Below are 21251 nucleotides of genomic sequence, written 5' to 3'. Positions count from 1 at the left end.
GGTGGCTTAGCAGCGTCGAGAACACTCAAAAAGCCCCCCCCCCTCCCCACACACCACACACACCGTAACTTGCGTTTGAGGACGTGAGTGGTTTTTTTGGCTTCCTCTTTTTGTGTTGTGGCCTACATGTTACTCAGCACCGAGCACACCGGACGCAGCAGAATGTGCAGCAGACCCTCCTTCCGCGCCTCCATGGTGGCCAGCGCAATGAGCAGCAACACGCGTTCGTCCTGCAGAGTCAAGGCGGTCTGCAGCGCCTCTGCCTCCGCCGCGTCTCGCGCCGCCTCGGCCGGGGTGGGCGGCGGGCTGTCCACCAAGTCGGGGTGTGCGCTCGCAGACTCGATGCCGCCGCGGTGACCGCCCTGCGCGCTGTCCACCACCGACAGCAGTTCGATCTCCCGCTTCAGCTGGTGGGTGACGAGCGAAGACTCCGCGTTGAGGTCGGTGGACTTGCCGATCGGCGGCGTCGTCGGCACGTACCACCGTACCACCGCACTCCGCGTCAGCGTCTCGGGCCGCATCGTCAGCACCTGCGCAAACCACTTCGCCGGTCGTCGCAGCACCTTGTTGATGTCGTTGTAGGGGTAGTCCTCCACCATGAAGCCGAGCAGGTTCTGCACGTACAGCTGCAGGGAGCGGAAGGCGTAGGAGGGGGCGTAGTCGGGGCTCATCAGCCCGACACAGTCCGCTTTCGTCAGCTGACGCACCACATCAAAGAAGCACTCGATCTCCTCGCTCATGAGAGTTGCCGCACCGGGGTAGTACTGCTCCATCGACGTGGCACCGACTTCGTTCCACGTGAACTGACTGCGCCAGAGCGTGTGCGGGTTCGCCGTGGCGTTGCTGCCTTTAATGCGCTGCTCGCTGACAATCGCATCCTCGCCGGCGTAGCGTCGGTAGACGTCCGCCACACCGGCGACGTTGCTGTTGGTGCCCGTCGTGCTCCCTGGCGGTGACCCAACGGTGCCGCTGCCGCCGCTGATCAGCACCGTGTCGCTGCCACTACTGATCGCCGCCCCGAGCAGCGAGCGACTCGTGGCGGCTTGGTGCGGAGTCGCAGGACCTGGGCAGGCACCGGTCATTGCATCGCTCGGCATGTTCGACACGCGGCGCAACACAGAAAGCGTGCCGCTACTGCCGCTGCTTACCATGCCGCCCCCTCCCCCCGCAGACGTCTCCTCCGCCACGGCGCGGTGCCCCAGTCGCGTCACCACCTCGAGCGGCAGCAGCGTCATCGTCCACGGCTCGGCCGGCACGAAAAGGCCCATCACAAAGCTGCAGAGCGGCACCACCTGCGCCACAATCGCGGCGAGCTGAAACACCTCCGGGATGGTCCAGCCGTTCGCCAGCACACCGCGTATGTCGTCCTCGTTCAGCGTCCACGGCGTGTGGGCGGCGATGGCGATGAAGTGCTGTACGGCGCGTAGACGTGATGGTGGCCCGTGCGTGATCCAACGTTGCCGTGCCTGTCCACGGCAGGGCAGCTGCTGCTTTTGCCTTTGTTGCCGAGGCTGCCGAGGGCCGTGATAGCCGCCAACCTCATCCTCTCGGCCAAAACGGTACGCATCGTAGTGCCGACCACCACCACCGCTGCGGTATCCAGGGTCGTCATCCTCCGGCAGCTCGCTGAACACGTCGTTGTCATCGCCATCGTCGTCGTGTCCGTCTTCGAACATCGCCTCCTCCGCGTAGCGCAGCAGTAGTGCGGAGAAGCGCGAGACAAGGTACTCGCAGCGGTGGCGACTAGCGGCCATCGTGGCGACCATAAGTCGCACGTCCACCGAGAGCGGTCCCTCTTCGAAAAGAACGTAATGCAGCGAGGCGTGATGGGCGCGCAAGACCTCCGGGTAAAGAGAGAGGAGCGTGTAGTAGGACGGGCACTCCCCGCCATCCGTGAAGACCCCGTAGAGCAGCGTCTTGGTGGTCACCAGCTGCGCGGTCGGGGGCAGGAGGTGACTCTGGGCGAGGGCGAAGAGGAGGGCACGACGACGCTTCGCCGCTTTGGAGAGGCGAGAGGATGCAGCGGTGGCGTGTGTGCGTGCCACGGCTGTGCTACTCGTGCTGTGGGGGTTGCTGCTGCTCTGGCTTCCAACAGAGGACGGCCGCGGCAGCGTGGGTGACCCACCGCGCACACCGCCGCCTTCCACATCCAGCGAGGCGTTGGACAGGGTGGGCGATGCAGCGCGCATCAGCCCCGCCGCTGCGGTCCGCTGACCCCCGTTGAGACTCGCAGGGGTGTGCACGCCGCCGCCCCCACTGTGCACCCCACGCCGGCGTCGCAGGCTTGTGTGCACACGCGACGACGACGACGACGAGCCGGGAATAAGCCGCGCGTTCAGCGTTACCTCGGTGGAGACGGCCTCGAGGATCGACAGCAGCACCGCGGCGGCACTCCCGTTCGGCCCAGCGTACTGGTTCTCCTCCATGAGGAGCCGCTGCACGGTAGGGAGAGCGGTGGTGGCCGGCAGCGGGCCGCAGTACGCACAGAAGGAGCCCCCACGCGACGAGCGTGACGGCGGCGGTGGCTGACCCTCCCACCACCGCTGCGCTGTCGTCACGTGCACGGCGCCGGCTTCGTCGAACCACAAGAGCTGATCTTCCGCCCGCACGTACTGCGTGGCGGGGACGCGGTTGCTCGTGTTTGCGCCCGCAGCACTCATTGACGGCCCACTCGAAGTAGTAGTCGAAGGGGCGGCCGCTGCTGTGCCGGGTGCAGTCCCCGTAGTGGTGCTGGAATGATGATGTACACCACCACCACCACCGCCATTTCCACCAGCAGCCGTAGCCGCAGCCGCGTCCGTCGCCAAGGTGCGAGAAGGCGGCTGAAGAGTCGGTAAGAAGCGCAGCAGCTGCTGCCGTGCGGCCCAGCCGGCGGCGCTGCGGGGCGTGGGCTGCACTGCCAGCGCATGCGCAATACACAGTTGTGCCGCGTAGGACAAGGGGGCACAGGGGCAGCTACAGGCGAGCTGCAGCATAAACTGCAACGAGGCGGAGGCGGCTTGCTGCATGCCGGCGTTGTCCACCGTCAGCGGCGCCGCCCCCGTCGTCCCCGCACCGCTGCCGCTGCGGAGTTCGTCTTCTGAGGAGAGGACGATGTTGTCGCCGCTGCGTGAGGTCACCATCACCGTGGCGGTGCCGTCGCCTGCGCCGTCTTCCGTTGTGGCAGCAGCGCCGATGATGCCGTGGAAGGTCAAAGAGAAGGCGGCACAGCGCTGACCAAGCTGGAGAAGTGTGTGGAAGGCTTCGCGGAGGGCCTCGGGCGTGACGCGCGATGCACCAGCGGGTGCACCACCACCTCCACCAGCAGCAGCAGCGGTGAGATTCATTCGATTCACACCGCCGTCACCGTCAGCGTCGTCCGTCGTCAGCGGAGCCGCGTCGCTGCCAACTGCACCGGATGGCGCGGTACGGCTGGCCGAGGTGGTGGTTTTCGCCGCCGTCGCCAATGCGCCGGGCGCATTTGCAGGGGAAGAGAAGAGTTCCGAGGGGAAATAGAAGGCGTCGAAAGCAGCGAGAAGGGCCGCCGTTTTACTTCCGTTGCGGTCTGCTGACACGGCAGCTCCAGCGTTGGCGTCCTTCAGCCGCGCCGGCGCCGTCCAGCGGGTAGACGGGTCATTCCACACGTTTTCCTCGCTGCGGTTTGCGTGACCGCTCGCGGCGCCGCTCGTCGTGAAGCCCAGCAAAATGTGTGGGCGGTGCTGCGCGGTGAGGTGCGGCAGCGGGAGTATCTCTTCTGCAACTTCCATCGCCGTTTGCGCTGCGGCAGTTGCGGCGGCCGCCGGCTGACTGCCGTCTTCAGCCCCGTTGTTGTTGCTGTTTCGCAGCCTCGATACGTGGTCATCTTGTGCAGCAGAGACATTTGGGGCTGCGGCGAATAAATTTTGCGTGGTCGCCGCTGTCGTCGTCGGTGTGTTCGCGGCGGCCATGGCCGCTCGCATGAGCAGCTGCGGACTGTGTGCCGAAGCCGCGCTCCGGCGTGCTTCCTCGGCTGCCGCATCGCGCGCCACCTGCGCGTACTCGAGCGCAAACAGGTGCGACAGCAGCATCGCGCTGTACCAGGTGAAGTCACGAAACACATCCGAGGCGGCGGCGGCACTGTCGTCGTAGTGGTCTGCATCACCCCCCGCGTGTGTGCCGCTGTCGCTCCAATGACCACCGCCACCGCGGCAAACGGCGGAGGAGGACGGCACCGCAGTTTGCATCAAATGGAGGGTGCCGCTCGTGGAGCAGTAGCGATAATGTCAACAGAAGGAATACTCGTAAGCACACCTCCACCCCCACGCACACACAACCACACCACCACAGAAAAGAGAGAGGAACGAGTAGTTGAGATGCGTGTATGGAATCTTTAGCGCAGGTGCAACGGGACTCGTTTTGAAGAAAGAGAACAGCAAAAAAAAAGGTGCCTGTCAGCCGATACGAGCAGCTATCGAGGCAACAATAATAATGTTAACAGTATTAGTCAACGCACGAAGCAGACAATAACACACACACACACACACACACAGTGATGCTGTATGTCGCGTAACGATAACTCGCTCTTTCGCTTTCCCTCCTCGCCGCCCACTATCGTTTCGGCACACAATAGATGCGGCCACCACCACACGGGGGGAAAGAAGAACGCAGAAACGAATAAGCAAAAAAAAAGTCCGCGAACACAAACGGCAGGCGGGGAAGAAACCGCTGTCACGGAAAAACAGGCGAGGGCGAGAGAGAGAGAGGTGAATTACGCAGCACCACTCTCAAACGTAGATATTAAAACAAACAAAAAAAGAGACAGCAACACTGACCACTCACAACCAATGATAATATTAATAATAGTATTAGTAATTCACAATAAATGAATAAGAGTCGATCACAGGAGATGAATATATATATATATAGAAAACACCCCAAGAAAGAGAGAATAGGGAAGATGGTGATACGCTATCACCACTGTAGGGCACCGATGACAGCTACAGACAGCGCAACAAGACGCACGAAGGCGACGACGGATCTGTGATGTGATGTACACACACACAGACCCACACAAAAAAAAAGGAAGGAGAAAACAGAAGCCAAAAAAATGTATGTATTGAAAGAGGCTGAACAAAAAAACGGGGAGAGTCGACCTACAGACCCGCTTAGACGCACTCTGTGATGAAACGACGACGAAGAAAGAGAAGGCGAGCTTTAAGTTGTTGTAAACGGAAATCACAACGAGATAGAGAGATAGATAGATAGGAAAACGCAGAAGGTTGTGGACAGAACTGCAATGAGGAGGAAAGAGTTGGCGTCGTTGGGTGCAGTGGCCGCCAGCATGGCACCACCATGTGGATGTTCAACGCTGAGGTAAGCGTGGGAAAGCGGCACCATCCCTAGCCACTTTCCAAGCCTTGACCCTTGCGTTGGGCGTGTAGCACAGCGAAGCAGAACTTCGAAGCAGCAGCAGCAGCAGCGTATTAATGCCACGAAACCTTACTATTAATTATTTTCCCAATGTAGCACGTGTTGCGCAACAGCACCAAGTCCCATGAGGAAAAACAAACCCAAAGAATAGAGACGCCAAAGCCTACCTCTGTGCTCTGGCTTCCACACAGCCAGGCGGAATCGGAGTTGCATGAATGAGCTTCAGTTTCTTTTGCTTCGTTTTTTTTTTCTGTTCTACTGCGTTCTGTGGCTGAGAAGCCTTTCAATAAGAAAGAAGAGAAAAAAGAGAGGCTGTCACGCACACCATACCACAAGACATGTGCGTGCGTAACACATAAGCTGAATGACGTAAATGGAGCAAAGACAAATCCCACACCAATCAACAACAATATATATATGGGGTGCTGCATTATTGAAAGCGTTCTTTCATTCCTTCCGCATCGTTCGCCGAGAATGAAAGGAAAGGAAAGGAAACGGAAGGCGTCAACAAAAAGAGAAGAAACACAAAAGGAATACATCCACAGAAGGAGATGAGAGGTAGTGACAGAATTCTAAAACAACAACAAACAAATAAACGGCGGGGCAACACACTACCCGGACCGCGGCGATTGTCTGCGCTTTCTCTTTCCCTTTTCACACACACATACAGACAGGAGAACAATTTCTGCCTTACGCCTTTACCGATTCTCATCACTCTCTTCTACGTGGAAGATAAAAAAAAGAAAAGAAAAACACATAGGGAAGGACGAAAACTCACGGCACCAACAGTGGAAATAAGCGCAAAAGACGGAGAGAGAGAGAGACAGAGAGCTGCGGAAAACCAACAGAAGGAGTAGACATCGAAGTCAGCTTCTCGCTTGGCAGGAAGTAGCAACCACCACCACCACCACAACGTAAAACAAAGCATACCCCTCCAAAAAAAAATCCAAACAAACCAAAAAAGACAGTGGCGACATCAAAATGCAATGCGTGTGTGTGTGAGGGAGAGAGGGAGAGAGAGAAAAGAGCCGTATCAACATCCTTCAAACACAGCTGGAACACATTGTAAATACAGGAAAGAAAAGAAAAGAAAAGGAGTACGAACACGAAAACACGCACGGCGAACGAACCGATCTGCACATACCGTTCCCTGCAAGTAGAACAGCGCTATAAGAGTCGCAGCAAGACGTGGACAACTCAGGTGATCATTCCGTTCCCATTCCACTCTGAACAATAATAATAAAACCCTATCTGTAAACATTGATCTTGTATCTGTACAACTCTTCCGTTTTGATGTCCTTTGTTTTGCATTAACCATATATACTTCTTTGCTTGCTTCATTGTTTTTCACCTAAAAGAAAAAGTCCTTGAAGGCCCAAACATTTACCTCGTCAACGCCAGCTGTGCACACGGAAACAGAACCAAAGCAAAGTAAAAAACACAGAAGAAAACGTCTCTCGCTACACCGCTTGCTCTTCTATACAAAATCCTTCTACCACAAACAAAGAAAAAACAATGATGAGAAAAGGGATCCGGAAGAGCTGGTGGAGGACTCAACATGCGTCGTCGAGTAACGCAGCAGGAATCAACCAACAGCAAATACACCCCAGTAGGAAGCGGTGAGCAGTTATATATAAAGAAGAAGAAAAAGGGGGCGGCATGTTCGACACGATGCCGGTCGATGAGCGAGCAGGAAATGATGACAAAAATAGGCAAAGGACACCTACGCCTTGAGGAGCACCGAAACAACAACGACATAAAAAAGGCAACTACAATTGAGGCCAAGAGCACACAGACACACACACACGTAAGTGCAGATGCCAATCACGAGTGTCCTCTCAACTCGTCAGCAGGCTCGGATCCCAGTCCACCTGGAACCACGGGTGGTTTATTACGTCCTCCATCGAAATGCGTTTCCGCGGGTCTACGGTCAGCATACGCGCTATCAGGTCCTTCGCCTGATCTGAAATATGACGGATCATCTGAAACTCACCCCGCTCAATCTTCCCCAGCAGGACGTTCATGTTTCGATCCTCAAAGGGCAGACGGCCGGCCAGCATCACGTACAGCACCACGCCACAGCTCCAGATATCCGCCGATAGACCGTTGTAGCCCCGCTCCATCAACACCTCCGGTGCGACGTAGTTCGGCGTCCCGCAAATCGTCTGCAGCAGCACATCCTGTTGCAGGTTGCTAAGACCGAAGTCCGAAATCTTCAACGTGCCGTTGCCGTCCAGCAGCAGGTTCTCCGGTTTCAGATCGCGGTGCGCGAAGCCCTTCGAGTGGCAGTAGTACATCCCGGCGATGAGCTGGTGGAAGTAGCGCCGTGCCGTCGGCTCATCGAAGCGCTTGGCGGCGACGATCTTGTCGAACAGCTCCCCGCCAGTCACCAGCTCCAGGACGAGGTAGTAGTGGTTCGTGGATTGCAGCACCTCCTGCAGCTTCACCACGTTCTGCTGTCGCAGACTGCGCATGATGGCCACCTCACGCAGCATCTGGTCCTCCATGTTCTCCTTCTTCAGACGGCGCTTGTCGACGATCTTGATAGCCCACGTGCGGCCCTGCGGATCGGTGCCGAGGCGCACCTTGGAGAAGTTGCCGGAGCCGATCTGCTTGCCCAGCTTGTACTGGCCAGCCATAATAGCCTGATCCATTCTTGAGCGATTTGGTGAAGTAACCCTGGCAGGGGTTACGGATGTTTCTTTCAATACTAACAATAATAATCAAGGCAATAAGTAGGAACACTAGACAAAGAGAAGAGAAAAACCTTTGCCTTTTGGTCTCTTTCTTTCTTTTACTGAGTTGAACTGTTAGAGGGAGGGGAGGGGGAGGCTTCTGTGGGATCGGCGTTGGATCTGTGAACTTGCATGTGAAAGGTTAAAGGAGGAGGAAGGAGGAGAGAGGCAAGAAGGAAAGTTCTGATACCGCATCACTGTGTGCGCCGGAGGATGGGGAGCGGGGAGGAGGAAGGAAGTGCCACTAGCCAAACGTAAACGTACGCCAGAGGAACACACGTTCATATACATGTGCACCTCAGACTGCGTCGGCGGCGCTACAGGGAGAAGAGAAGAAAAAAAACTATTAGTAACACGCATCCGCAGCAGCCGCACAGAAACTCGTTCTCGAGTGTACTCATTGAGAGGCAGGACTGTCACGCTCGATGTCACGCCCAGTAAGTACTGCTCTTTCCAATGAGCAACATAAAAGATACATAGCTTTTTTTTTAGGGGGAGTATCTCGTGCGTCTACAATGTATGATCGTTGGTAGAGTGTGCCGTCCTAGGACGTGGCTCGAGTACCTCCCTCCGCGTCGCTCCCATACAAATAGGCACGCGTGGATGCCGCAGTCCTACGCTTCTGGTCCTGTCGCTGCCCTTCTCCTCCGTTTCTAAAGTTTCGCGTACCTCGTGCGGCTCCGTCAAAGGTATCGCGCCTTTCGCCATCACCTAACGAGCTCGAGTGCATTAAATCTCGCTGCTCTGCAAGGCGCCTGCACACCTCACGCGTGGCACGCCACAGCTGTACCGTTGCGCGCGTGTCGGTCAACACAGCATCCGTCGTCGTCGACGAATGAGCGGCGTTGGTGTGCGGCCGTGCAGTCTGCGCCGCGGCAGCAGCCGCAACACGCGACTGCGCTTCGAGGCGGTGAAGGAGAAGTTCGTGGAGGTCACGCAGACTACACGGGGCGCCTCGCGTGTGATGACGGCGGTGATGAGGAAGAGAGGGAGGGTGGGAAGCGGAGGACTGCCGCACAAAGTGCGACGGCTCAGACAGTACGTGTGAAGAGGAGCCGGGGAAGCGCGAGGTGTTAATGGAAAAATTCTCATCATCACGCAGCGCCCTTCTTGAAGGTGAGGGGGTCGCTTGCGGTTCGGTTTGGCGCCGCAGGTCAGCGTGCAGACCGCGTAATGTGTGGTGGAGAGACGGAGAAGTGGAGGCCTCAAACTGTGGGGAGGCGGACACTCCGCTGGGAACAGCAGATACGAACCGTCCGAAACTTGGATAGACCGCGTTGGCCCGTGTGTGTGGAGGCGATGGGTGCGTGGCGGACGTTTTGAGAACGGATGCGGAGCCGCTACCGGAGGAGCCCAACGCGGCGTGCAGGAGGCGGCTTGCCGAGCCTGTTTGACGCTGCATATTTGACAGCTGCTGTTTCTCCTTGGGCGGTTCCCACGCGGCCCACGCAGCGCGCGGCGGAGAAGGGGGGAGTGGAGAATGTGAAGGGGACGAGATTGGAACGTTCGCCTCCGCGCTCATCGTCGCAGCACTCCATCTGCTGCGTCGGATTTGCGCTGTTGGGGCATGCGTCCGCTGATTGTTCTCTTCCACTGGAGATCTGCTCTGTATTTCATCCGCACGACTTAAGCGCGCGTAGAACGGAGCAGAGTCAAATACTTGTGGCGCGGCAGCACCGACCACATCTCGATGCTCACCTGCTTCCTCTCCCACATCTTCGCTAAATCGTCCAGGTCGCTGCGGCGCCGACGGAGAAGCCGCAGGTGATGGCGAGTGAGTGAAGAGCGGGTGCCACGGCGAGGACTTCAACAGGGAAGAGGAGTCGTTGAGGGGGTCGCGTGCACTGGAGCGTGCACCTTCTTGTGGAAGTCGTTGTTCGCGTCCTGGTGTGCGCTGCCCAGAGAGAGGAACAGAAGAAAACGGCGTCCACATCCGTATTTGATTGTGCTGCTGCTGCTGTCTCTGCGATGGGGACGTGGGCGGGAGGCCGAGGGGGCGCGGTGTGCGCTGCGGCCCTGTATTGGAACCACGACGAAGTGACGCCGCTGACGCCGGCGGAGATGCGTTGCGTTGCGTGCGTGACGTGCTTGATGCGAAAAACGATGATGCCGCCGAATGGAGGAGGCGGTGAGGCCGCGGCTGTGCGGGTCGCACGCGGCTCCGCGAGTCGCTGCGTTGTTTCGAAAAGGGCAATCCCCATAAGGAGGCACCCTTGCCAGCCTGCAAGGCCTGGTCGTGTGCAGCTCTCTCATCGAGCTGACGTTTGCGCTCCAGCTGACGGGACTGGAGCAGCAGTGCGCTCTTGGTGGGCCGTACGGCGGCGGCTGTGGACGGGGGTGACCGGCTGCAAATGCTGTCAATGTAAGCTTGCATGACGCATGTGTGTGAGGACGGAGAAAGCGTAAACTGAACGCAGAAGAAACCTCTTTTTCTCATTTACACCGCGAAGAATGGACTCGGATCCGTGTAGACGGCGCTGAGTGGAGGAACTCAGGCGAACGGATGCGTTGAGGAGCACACACACACACATGCACAAACAGATAAGAAGAGATAAGTCGGTCTCCTACGAAGGAGAGCGCATATCTACATCTATATATATATATGCAGAGAGTTGAAGTTGAGAAGAGATAAAAAGTGCGTACGCTCAAAAGGCTTCGAGAAGAAGAAGGAAAAAAGAAGACACGCGGAGGAGACGCGGCCGAATGCGGCCGCTGAAGTAAAGCAGCAGTTTTCATTCGACTCTCGGCGCGTAAGCGCACACTAAACAACCCTGCTCGTTGCGGTACTTCGAAGGCGGAAGTGCGAAGAGCGCGCCTGCAGCTCCATTATTCTAGTAGTAGGTTTCGTTTGCTGTTTATTGTCGTTGGCAAAATGAGCCATGAAAATAAAAAGAAGAAGAAGAAAAAATAAAAGTACTGAGTTGATGCCATCACACACACGCCCGTCGTCAACGTGCCAATTTACTTGCATAATCAGCCGTGACTGGGCCCTTCGTTTCACACCCCACCCCACCCATTCCTCGCTTCATCGTGCCTGTTATACACACGCACCCATGAAGATGTTCGGCTCCCCAAAAGAAGGACGAAAGAGAAAGAGGAAGGGGGAGTGGGAAGTGGAAAGGAGTGATATCCGTCAAAGTGAAAACACCAGTTCTTATGAGTTGGGCGGAGCGAAGCGTGAAGGCAGAAGACGCGTGCTGGAGTATGAAGAAGAGAAAAAAGAAAAAGGAAACGGGCGTAGAGCCGAGAACTCGGTCCTTCACACATTTCGCACCTTTGCGTCTCTGCTCCACTCTTCTTGAGATGCTCCTCGTTTTAGAACCGATGCTCTTCACGCAAGCGAGAAGTGTACCAAATACCGAGCGCGCCGGAGCACGTCACGGCGTACGCTTCCTTTTCGCTAAAAAGGCATCGATAACATCCGCTGTCAGAAAGTAGAAGTAAAAACACACACCTCAGTTTATCCCTTTAAAGAAAAAAAAACGGTTTCTTAAATGTGATTTTCCTACACAAAAGCGCAAGAGATCAAGCGCTTAGTAGATGCGCTGCGATTTGCCCATCGTCGACTTCAGGTAGGCGGACTTCAGGTTCTGCCAGTTCTTCTTCAGCAGCGACACGAGGAAGTTGAGCGCCATGGTGATGTTCTGGCGGAGCTGGTCCTCCGTCATCTCCAAGTGGCCGATGCAGGTGCCGAGGCACAGCACCTTCTTCAGCTGGAACTTCACGGTGGCGCGCAGTTCGGTGATCTTGTCGGTGAGGGACTCGCTCGGGGAGCACACGGTGGGGAACTTGCCCATACGATGCATGTGCGGGCCGACGAGACGCGGCACGGTCTTGATGATCGACTCCGAGCACAGGAAGGCGTCGTACTGGTTGCACATCTTCTTCACCAGCTTCTTGTTCTTGTTCAGCTTCTTGAGCTCCTCCTGGTTCATCGTCGGCACGCCCTCCTTCTTGGCAATGTCCTCGTGCACGAGGTCGCACAGGAGGCAGACGGACATGCGCGGGCGGCACACGTTCGGCAGCTTCAGCGAGCCAGAGAAACGCTTGTCCTTCTGGGGGTCGTAGTTCTTGAGGTTGACCTGCAGGTCCACGCTCTCCTTGAACTTGCGCTCCTTCTCCACCTTCAGGACGGCCTGGATGGCCTCCGACAGCACCTGCGGGGGGATCTTGGACATGATGGTCGAACAAGAAGGAGTTTCAATACAAAGAAAAAGGAAGAAGAAAAAACCGGCTTTAGAAACGAAAAGAAGTTAAAGGGGATTACTGAGGGTGCACTGGTAACGGAGCTAAACTGGACTCGGCTGTTGTTTTCTTTCTTTGTGGCTCGGAGAGCAACTCTGTTTCGGAGAGGGCGGGAGTAAGGGAGGCAAAGAAGCCAGCGGTGACGAGAAAAGACGCGTTCGTTCAAGCAGCACGCACACACACAACAGTTTTTTATAGAGTCGAAATGGGAAAGAAGGTGAAGGAGATGGTGGTGCACAGGAGAGAGGAGTGTGCGACGCGGGTGGCAAACAATGGGATCCATTTCCCATGCACTTTCTCGTGCGCAGGACCCCAAAACAAAGAGGAAAAACGGTTTACGCCACATTGATTTTTCTTTCTCTCTCTCTTGCTGTTCCCTGCAGTAAAGAGAGAGAATTCGATAGGGCACACAGCGAAAAGAAGCGTGCGCTCGTCAGACTTATACGCATCTCCCGTGCTGCATGGAAGTGCACACACACACACACTTGCCACACCATACAGCGGCAGTGTTTCTTTTGCTGTTTTTCCCTGCGACCACACTACCGTACGTCATCGTCAAGAGATGCTCTTGAATATGTATGCCTGGAGCGTTAAACAAGGAAATCGCTGTCGCTAAACGGAAGTGCAAAGGAGGACACGAGATGATCACATAAGGCAGCAACGGACAGAGGAAACCAAAGAAAGCTCACACCCACACACAAAGGGACAAGGAGAGGATACGTCCGCGCAACAGCTGCGGTCGACCAGTATATAGAATAATGTCCATCACCATCAACACAGCAATACAAGCGGGCAACGGGGGTAAAGCAAAAAAAAAAATAACGACAACAACAAAAAAAACGTATGGCAAGGAACAGCAGTCCACCCCACCACGGTGGAATCGGACATGCGTGCGTAGGAGTGTGTGTGTGTGTCGGGTCCTGATAATGAACAGCGGTACTAAAATAGTAAAAAAAAGTGACAATCATAATAAAAATAAAAACACGGAATGTGAAGACTTGCCCAAACAACAACGGAGGCAACCACGGCTGCAGCAGCAAAACACACACGCATACGCACACAAGTCAAAAGAAACATGAGTTCGCGGCTCGCATCATGAAGGGAAATGCTTTACAAGAGAAGACCAAGAGTAAGACAGCTGGAACACGCTTTGATGCCGAAAAGGCTGCCGGCTGGCCGCCTTCAATGTCCACTTCCAAAAATAAAAATAAAAGGCTTGCAGGCTGTTTTACGCCGTGGCCGGCGATGCTCCAGACGGCAGCCGTGATGACGACGACGACGACTCCTCGGTGTAGCTCCCTGTGACTTTGATTACTTCCTGCACGAGCGCCTCCACGCTCGGCTCCGTGGGCCGCGGCCCCCACAGCGTCTCCACTTCCTTCGTCGTCAGCTCCTTCTTTTCCATGAGTGCCTCCTCCATGCGGAGCATCTTGTCCTTGTTGTCTGTGATGATCTTCACCGCTGCTTGGTGCGCGGCGGCGACCAGGCGCTGCGCCTCCATCTCGGCCCGGTGCTGCGCATCATTCGAGAAGATGGTGAAGTCGCGCCCGGCCTGCGTGTACTCTGGGTGGTACGAGAGCAGCCCCGTGTGCGTGCTCATGCCAAAGGCCAGCATCTGCTTCAGCGCCATGTCCGTCGCACGTTGCAAGTCGTCCATCGCACCGGCAGACGGATTGCCCAGCAGCACCTCCTCCGCCGCCCGTCCGCCTAACATCACCACCATATCCGCAAAGAGCGTCGCGTTGGTTTGGTATTCGTGGAACTCGGTCCCCGCGCGCTGCGTGTAGCCCATGGCGTGCCCACGCGGGATAATGCTGATCTTCAGGACCGTCTGCACCGGCGGCAGCATCCAGGCAGTGAGGGCGTGGCCGGCTTCGTGCAGAGCCGTGCGGCGGGCAGAGTGCTCGCTCTGTCGGTTGCGGTGCTTGCGGCCCATCAACGTGTTATCCAGCGCCTCCAGCAGCGACGGTAGCTGCACGAGCGGCTTCCCCGCAATCCCGCTCTGCAACGCTGCCTCGTTCACCACAGTGGCCACGGTGGCGGGTGAGAGTCCGGGCGTAAGGTGGGCCAGCTGGTCTGCCAGCGCCTTGTTGCTCACCCCGTTCTCCAGAGGCAGGTCGTTGCCCTCCTCGTCTTTGGTGCGGCCGGTTGGGTCACCCGTGCAGACACGGTTTAAGTAGTGCTCAAACAGCTCCCGCCGCGCCGCCAGGTCTGGCATCTCAATGGAGATCTTACGGTCAAAGCGGCCCTCACGCAGGAGGGCCTTGTCGATGTTGTCCTGAAAGTTCGTAGCGGCCAGCACGACAATCGGGTCCGCACTCGAGCTGAGTCCGTCCAGCTCCGCCAGCAGCTGATTGATGGTGCGGTTCTCCTCGCTGCTCACGCTGCCGCCCTGCTTGCCGGCGCGGCTGCCGATGGCGTCGATCTCGTCGATAAAGATAATGGACGGGGCAGCAGCGCGGGCTTCCTGGAAGAGCTCCCGCACCCGCTTCGGTCCGCTGCCGCCCATCAGCTCAATAAAGTCAGCTCCGTTGCAGCTGAAGAAGGCCACGTCCGCCTCCCCGGCGACGGCCTTCGCCAGCAGGGTCTTGCCAGTGCCGGGCTCCCCCGTCAGCAGGCACCCTTTCGGCAGTCGTGCCCCGAGGCGGGTGAACTTATTTGGGTCCGTCAGGAAGTCGACGTACTGGCGGACCTCGGCCTTCGCCTCGGGGATGCCAACCACATCAGCGAACTTCGTGCCCTTCACGTCGACGCGGAACTGACGCTTCTTGATGGGCATCATCTGTTCCATGAGGTTTTGGAAAGGGTTGCCACTGGCCCCACCCGCGGTGGATGCGGCGGCAGGCGTGACACGGCGCAGGTAGAGGTACGAAAGAAGCAGCGGCACGCCCAGCCACAGGATGGGGCCGAGGGTGGGGCGGATCCAATTCTCCTCCGTGGCGCGGCGGTGGCGCGCTGCGTCCTTGACGCCACGCTCGTACTCCGGCTTGTCAGAGCTGGCCGTGGAAGACATCGTCTCTGTACTCCTTTAGTTTTTCTTTTGGAGTGTTCGCGTTTTCGGCCTACTCGGTACGACAGAAACAAACAGCACAACACGCGAGTATGAAGACAGCAAAAAATGTTAAAGCAAGCAAACAAACAAAAGGGAACTCAATAACTGCCGCTTTTTCCTGAGTAGAAAGGGGGAGGGGTGGTTATTGTGTTTCGGCAACACGTTTACACATGTATCAGTGTTTACGTAAGCAGCCCAAGAGATGAGGGAGAGAGTGACGGAAAAAAAAAGAAATAAAAAGAGAGAGAAGAGGAAAAGAATGGACCACGAGAATGTCACAGACAGAGCCCCCATCACGTTGTCAGACCTTTTCTTTGAGCCCCATTTGCGCCACCTTCACTAATACAAAAAAAGAAAAAGTACACGAATCGTTGAGAAGATGCTCTTCGACGTCGTACGGATTGGCCGCGCTTCAGCCCGCTTTGAAACCGCGAGGTGTGTAGAGTTTGTCCACTATAAACGGCAGCGATGTATGTGTTATACTATATTTTTACTTCTTCAGTCCGGCTGCTGAGGCAGCCGGCTGCTTCTATACATCGCTCAGGTAAATAAACATGAAAACAAAAGATATATTTACGCAACTCCATGCTAAGGAAAGGTTTGCGTTGTCAGCGGTGTACGACCGTGAGAGGTGCGCGAGACTCGCGCACCTCTCACGTTCCCTTTTCTGTTTTTCCTTTGCAGGTGTGCACACACACACACCACCCGTCTGTGTCCGTTCGCCGTTTTATTCTTCCATTTTAAGCCGTTGCAGGCGACCCTTTCACATACGGCGCAAAGCGCTCTGCTGCGCGTTGCACCGCCTCCGCCAGTGCGGGCTGATTTGTGGGTAAAAACGGAGACGATGACGGTTGCTGCTGCTGCTGCTGTTGCTGCTGTGTGAGTACTTGCGTCGGGGAGCCGCGATGGGCGCCGTCCCTCGCACCGTCCTGTGTGGCATTGCTGCTCGTCGAGATTGTTGGCAGCGCGCCGACGGGTGCTGCCGAGGCCGCCGTCGGTCTTTGTGGGTTGTTGCTGATCAAGTAGGCACCGAGGAACGCGAGCGGGTCTGGCGGGCGAGTCAGCGCGACCTCCTCCAGTCCTCGCAGCAGCAGCGGTAGGATGGTGCGTTCGATGTACTGCGCATCCGGCAGGGCGTAGTCCGGAACGTCCTCGGCGTCCCCGCCGGCAAAGGGGCGGGCGAATCCCTGTGCTAGGTTGCCGCTCAACAGCGTGCCGCTGAGTCGGTCGGCTGGCCGTTCAGGGGAGGCCGCTGGTCCAAGTCCTTCGCTCGGCTTCGTCGTTATGGTCTCCGCCGCGGATGGGTCTTGCGCACCGGCGACGGGCTTCTCGGGGCCGAGGTGCAAAAGAAGCGCCTGCAGCGTTTCCTCGTCTACTTTGTTGGGGGACTGCATGGCGAAAGCAACCGCCTGTTCCGAATTTATTAATTATATATATGTATATTGATATGCGCTGTGGTGACGATATCTGCAGAAAAGAAAACAGAGAGGACCAGTAGTTGAGGCGAGAGCAGGAGGACGAAATGAAAAATTGGCGTTAACCTCGGCGGTGAGGCGGAGAGTTCATGCATGAGTAGCGGTGCTGGTCCCCTCTCCTCTCTTCACCAACTTCCATTGTTAAACACCAGCTGTACCCTCCAAGTGGCCGCCGAAGCAGCGAGGCGGCTCCAGCTCAAGAGAAGGAAAGAGGGAATCAGCAAACGCATTTAAGAGCAAGTGGGCCCGTGCCTCCGCCGCGTTTCCTTTTCCCTTTTGCTCCGCTAGCAGGATGCCTCTGTACGCCGTCCCCCCCCCCTCATCGCAGTCGCGACAGTTAGGAGAGCGCGGGAGAGGAGCAATGATCTTCATTTCCTCTTCATTATTATTATATATATTATTTGGTGTTTCACAAAATGAAGTGAGGTACAAGGGAGAAGCACAGCTCCGTCTCCCCCGACAGAAGAAAAAAAAAAAAAGGGAGAAAGGAGCGATTGAATCGGGTTTTCACACGAACACAGAGAGAAGGACTGGCGACTCGCTTTTCACTCGGCTTAGTGGTCCGGCTTGCGACGGAAGCCGCAGCCCTCGACGAGCATCGCCTTACCGCCGGTCGGGCGGCACAGCTTCTTTGAGCACTTGCTGCACTCCACCGAAGTCGTGGCGTGGCTGTACACGACCGTCACGCACTTGCAGCGCGGGCAGCTCACGTCCATGAAGTAGGAGTTGGGGCCCTGCACCAGGCGGCGGCGCTTGTGGCGCATGCGCTCCGTGCGCACGGTGGGGTAGCTGAGATCCGCGTCGAAGAAGCCCATGATGTGTGCGTTGGTGTCGTGATGGCAGAGGTGGATGTGGAAATGCAGAGAAGTGGAGATCCAACACGGATACGGAGAAAACAACCCTCAAATACAACCGTCCTTTACGTGTTGAACAGCAACAACAACGACATCGGAGAAGGAGGAAGAAGGAAAGTGAACAGTGAATGAAAGATTTGACACGTGAAGGATGAGAATCATATGCAGACCAGCCAACACACTTTAAGAAAAATGGGAGTGGGGGTTCGTCAACGGCGCATCTAAGGTTCCCCCCAATTGTCATGAAGCCATGAACATACAGCCTGAAGTCCGTGCCTCCTCCATTCACTTAGAATATTCAAGTAAACGCAATCATTTCCCCCATCATACAAGCAGTCTGTGTGTGTGTGTGTGTGTGTGTGTGTGAGTGCCGATGGGTGTTACCATTCACTTCAAAACGGCTTTTGAAGAAGTACACGGCGGTGCTGCAGCGCGCTTTGAAAGCCGCAATAATAATAATAAAATAGAGCTGATGAGGCATTCACGCTTATGTGATCCCCACCTCTTTCTTCTTCTTTCCTTTTCCTTTTGGGGGGTATTTTGAAACGCCATCACAAATAGTAGCATTGCGCTTTTTTTTTTTGAGGTACGAAGGCGGCGACAGCGTCAGCGGTGCTAATTGTGGTGTGCACGAAGGCGCACCAGCAGAGAAGAAAAAACAGCGCCTAAAGTAGGGGGTCCAATGCGCATCCTAACAATCGTAATTCTAAAACCAAAACATAACAACCATCAACAGAATACTAGTGGTAATACTGATAACGCACCTCCGCACGCAGACACACCCACACTTAAAAAGAAAAAGCACACCGACACTTCAACTCAAAGAGGCAAAACGTTGAAGAAGGAAACAACAATAATAATAATAATAATAGTGAGAAAAAGAAATCAACAGCAGGTGGCCGCTATTAAAGAAGCACCGAACACCGAATAATGGAATAAAGCAACGAGGGAAGTAGCACCGACAAGGGGGCAAAAGAGAAGCAACAGCTTTACAAGAAGCCGAACGATGCATAAAGGAGTATTCCAGAGCAATGGTTTGTAAAAGGGGAAAAAAGAAAAAGGTTAATACGGCCGCGTTGGACTCCACACATCACCTTCTCCCCCAGAAGCTATATATACTCGAAAAGCACCGAAAAATATATATGTGCAAGGGAGTACGGGTGTGGTGGTAGCCGATGATGTCGTTGTTGGTAGGGTGACCTTGAAAGCGCAGGCGAGATAAAACAGACACAGACACAGACACACTCCTAAGAAAAAAAAACCCAACCAACCAAACAAACACATGATACTTCTGAGGAGCGGTTTAAACGAGTATGAAGTTATGTTGCAGTGGAGAACCAGACGCCAGGCAGACCAAACGGCGATATTTCAAGCAAGAAGGAAGATCAATCAACACGTGTTATGCAAAAAGCTCAAACACGCCTGCCGCGAGAAGGAAGAAAAGATCAAGAAAGAAGTACCAAGATGCTAATGAATACACATTTTTATAAGTGTTCTCCCTCTCCCTAGTTTGCCAGCCACTTGCGTCCCTTCACCACTTTCTTCTCCTCTTCCTTCCGTGCCTTGTAGCAGTTCAGGCACACGCGCTGCGGGAAGCCGCCCTCCGTCAAGTTCAGCATGTAGCTCGAGCAGTGCGCGCAGAACACGTACCCGCACAGCCGGCAGTGGTGGCGCCGCGTGAGGAAGGTGAAGGTGGTATGGCAGTTGTTGCACTCCGTGACCGAGTCGTCGTCCTGCCACGCCACCTCGCCCTCGTCGTCTTGCGCCTCACGACTCGCCTCCGCGCGGGCCTCGGCCGTGTCCGCAGCGGAGGCGTACTTCTCCGGCCGCTTCGCACCGCACATGTCGCACTTTTTGCGCCCCATCGGGTTGTGGAAGGTGCAGGTGGGGCAGGGCCACTGCTTTGCCGCTTTCTTGTCGTCGCCCGTCTTTTTCTCGGATTCGCCACCGTGCTGCTTGGAGCTCGCGTGCGCCTTCTTCTCGTCGCGCTTCGGGGCTAGGTGGCGCGGACGCTGCCCGCTCTCGCACGCCGTGCACACCGCCGCCGAGATCGGGTTCTCGAAGGTGCAGACGGAGCACGCCCACGAGGTCGGCGGCGGGGGGTCACCGCCGCTGCCGTTGGTGTTGTTGTGGCCGCCGATGGCCGCGCTCGGTCCACCGCCCTCCTCCATGACCGGCGTCCCGTTGCGCTGAAAGCCGTGACAGATCTTGCAGTGCGCGTCCGACGGCGCGTTGACCTCCCCGCACACGCTGCACTTCCAACGCGTTGTGAAGGGCGTGTTGGACGCGACACCCATGCCGCCGCCACTGCCGCTGCCCGCCTTCGACACCGTGGTGGGCACCGGCGTTCCGCTGCTGCGGTAGGCGTAGCACACCTTACACCGCTCCGCACTCGCGTCGTTCGGCGCCAGGCACATCCCGCACTGCCACGCCGTTACCCCAGCACGACTGGGCTGGGTGGCAGCAGCAGTCGGCTGCGCAGGAGGGGCCGCCGCCACGGACGAGGAGGAGGGCGACGGCGTCGTCGGAGCCGCGTAGCCCGGCCGCGTCGACCCGCACATCTCGCACTTCACCACGCCCAGCTTGTTGCGGAAGGTGCACACCGTGCATCCCCACGTCTGCAACTCGTCCTTCTTGCGCTGCTCCCGCTCTTGCTCCTGTTCTAGCTCGCGGCGCAGACGGATGATGCGATCCAACTGCGCCCGCTCGTCTTCCTCGACGGCCGGTGCGGCCGCAGGGGCCGCGGGAGGGCTGCCGGGGCTGCTGGGGTGCGACGACACGCTGGGCTGCAACTGTGGAAGGTACACCTGCGGGGACGGCGGGACCTGCGGAACGGCCACCGCTGCCCCTGCTGCAGCGCCGTTGTATGCCAGCTGCTGCTGTTGCTGGTGTTGCTGCTGCTGGAGCGCCGGGTTCATCCCGTACGCAGCGGAGGAGGCGTTGTAGCTGGGGTGCACCGGCTGTGGACCGGGTGCCGTCCCAGGTGCGTAGCTCTGCATCGATGGCAGGGAAGGGGGCACACCGTAGTACCCCTGCTGCTGCTGCTGCTGCTGCTGCTGTGGTAGTGGGGGTGGAGGTGGGGGTTGTGCAGCGTAGACTTCGTTTGAAGCGGCCGGGTGCGCGCCGTAGCCGTTGCCGCCCAATGCATCGTAGGACGGCGGCGGCGCACCCGCCGCGTCGGCGTACCCGCTGCCGTTGTTCGCATTGGCCGACGGTGCAGGGGAGCTCACGCCGCCGAACAAGTCGTCCAGGTCAACCTTGGGCCGCTGCTGCTGCTGCTGAGGCGGCGGCGGCGCTTCTGCGTAATGCGGATTCATAGACTAAAAAATTGACACAGGCTTCTTTTTCTTCCAACGATTGGTCCACGAAAACACAGAACGAACAACAAAAATATGACAAAGCTGATGAAAACGGGTGCTTTTCCAAGTACGCGCTTTCTTCGCGAATCTGAGAGTGTTGCTGCTGCTATGTAAAGCTGTGGTTGGTGCAACTGCTTACGCGT

At 56.7% G+C, this 21251-nt stretch overlaps 8 protein-coding genes across 13 annotated transcripts; all 8 read right to left on the bottom strand.

Moving 5' to 3' along the window:
* Positions 1 to 122: 122 nt before the first annotated feature.
* ABB37_06146 (hypothetical protein) lies at positions 123 to 5172 on the bottom strand (the record flags this gene model as incomplete). The annotated part of the gene is made up of 1 exon (XM_015804410.1): positions 123 to 5172. Exon 1 carries the CDS (start codon positions 4200 to 4202, stop codon positions 123 to 125), a length of 4080 nt encoding a protein of 1359 aa, XP_015656984.1. The 5' UTR covers positions 4203 to 5172.
* A 2054-nt stretch (positions 5173 to 7226) lies between these two features.
* ABB37_06145 (putative serine/threonine kinase-like protein) lies at positions 7227 to 8042 on the bottom strand (the record flags this gene model as incomplete). Its single annotated transcript, XM_015804409.1, has 1 exon — positions 7227 to 8042. The coding sequence occupies one exon, from the start codon at positions 8040 to 8042 to the stop codon at positions 7227 to 7229; it is 816 nt and encodes a 271-aa protein (XP_015656983.1).
* A 625-nt stretch (positions 8043 to 8667) lies between these two features.
* On the bottom strand, positions 8668 to 10715 carry ABB37_06144 (hypothetical protein; the record flags this gene model as incomplete). Its single annotated transcript, XM_015804408.1, has 1 exon — positions 8668 to 10715. Exon 1 carries the CDS (start codon positions 10495 to 10497, stop codon positions 8668 to 8670), a length of 1830 nt encoding a protein of 609 aa, XP_015656982.1. The 5' UTR covers positions 10498 to 10715.
* A 941-nt stretch (positions 10716 to 11656) lies between these two features.
* On the bottom strand, positions 11657 to 12525 carry ABB37_06143 (60S ribosomal protein L10a putative (RPL10a); the record flags this gene model as incomplete). 5 transcript variants are annotated; one of them, XM_015804403.1, is made up of 1 exon in its annotated part: positions 11657 to 12525. In XM_015804403.1, the coding sequence occupies exon 1, from the start codon at positions 12299 to 12301 to the stop codon at positions 11657 to 11659; it is 645 nt and encodes a 214-aa protein (XP_015656977.1). In that variant the 5' UTR covers positions 12302 to 12525. The 5 variants fall into 5 exon arrangements, with proteins under 5 accessions (XP_015656977.1, XP_015656978.1, XP_015656979.1 ...); XM_015804404.1 differs by having other exon boundaries at positions 11657 to 12465; XM_015804405.1 differs by having other exon boundaries at positions 11657 to 12463.
* A 1071-nt stretch (positions 12526 to 13596) lies between these two features.
* ABB37_06142 (putative mitochondrial ATP-dependent zinc metallopeptidase) lies at positions 13597 to 15540 on the bottom strand (the record flags this gene model as incomplete). Its single annotated transcript, XM_015804402.1, has 1 exon — positions 13597 to 15540. The coding sequence occupies exon 1, from the start codon at positions 15379 to 15381 to the stop codon at positions 13597 to 13599; it is 1785 nt and encodes a 594-aa protein (XP_015656976.1). The 5' UTR covers positions 15382 to 15540.
* A 620-nt stretch (positions 15541 to 16160) lies between these two features.
* On the bottom strand, positions 16161 to 16889 carry ABB37_06141 (hypothetical protein; the record flags this gene model as incomplete). Its single annotated transcript, XM_015804401.1, has 1 exon — positions 16161 to 16889. Exon 1 carries the CDS (start codon positions 16812 to 16814, stop codon positions 16161 to 16163), a length of 654 nt encoding a protein of 217 aa, XP_015656975.1. The 5' UTR covers positions 16815 to 16889.
* Positions 16890 to 17449: 560 nt separating this feature from the next.
* Positions 17450 to 17814, bottom strand: ABB37_06140 (putative mitochondrial 40S ribosomal protein S27-1; the record flags this gene model as incomplete). 2 transcript variants are annotated; one of them, XM_015804399.1, is made up of 1 exon in its annotated part: positions 17450 to 17814. In XM_015804399.1, exon 1 carries the CDS (start codon positions 17708 to 17710, stop codon positions 17450 to 17452), a length of 261 nt encoding a protein of 86 aa, XP_015656973.1. In that variant the 5' UTR covers positions 17711 to 17814. The 2 variants fall into 2 exon arrangements, with proteins under 2 accessions (XP_015656973.1, XP_015656974.1); XM_015804400.1 differs by having other exon boundaries at positions 17450 to 17798.
* Positions 17815 to 19254: 1440 nt separating this feature from the next.
* Positions 19255 to 21244, bottom strand: ABB37_06139 (hypothetical protein; the record flags this gene model as incomplete). Its single annotated transcript, XM_015804398.1, has 1 exon — positions 19255 to 21244. The coding sequence occupies exon 1, from the start codon at positions 21064 to 21066 to the stop codon at positions 19255 to 19257; it is 1812 nt and encodes a 603-aa protein (XP_015656972.1). The 5' UTR covers positions 21067 to 21244.
* Positions 21245 to 21251: the final 7 nt, after the last annotated feature.

This window comes from Leptomonas pyrrhocoris (assembly GCF_001293395.1).
Source record: "Leptomonas pyrrhocoris isolate H10 chromosome Unknown, whole genome shotgun sequence".
In the NCBI taxonomy this organism is placed as follows: domain Eukaryota; phylum Euglenozoa; class Kinetoplastea; order Trypanosomatida; family Trypanosomatidae; genus Leptomonas; species Leptomonas pyrrhocoris.
The sequence above is the reverse complement of the archived record's forward strand: the minus strand, read 5'-3'. Positions and strand labels throughout refer to the sequence as shown.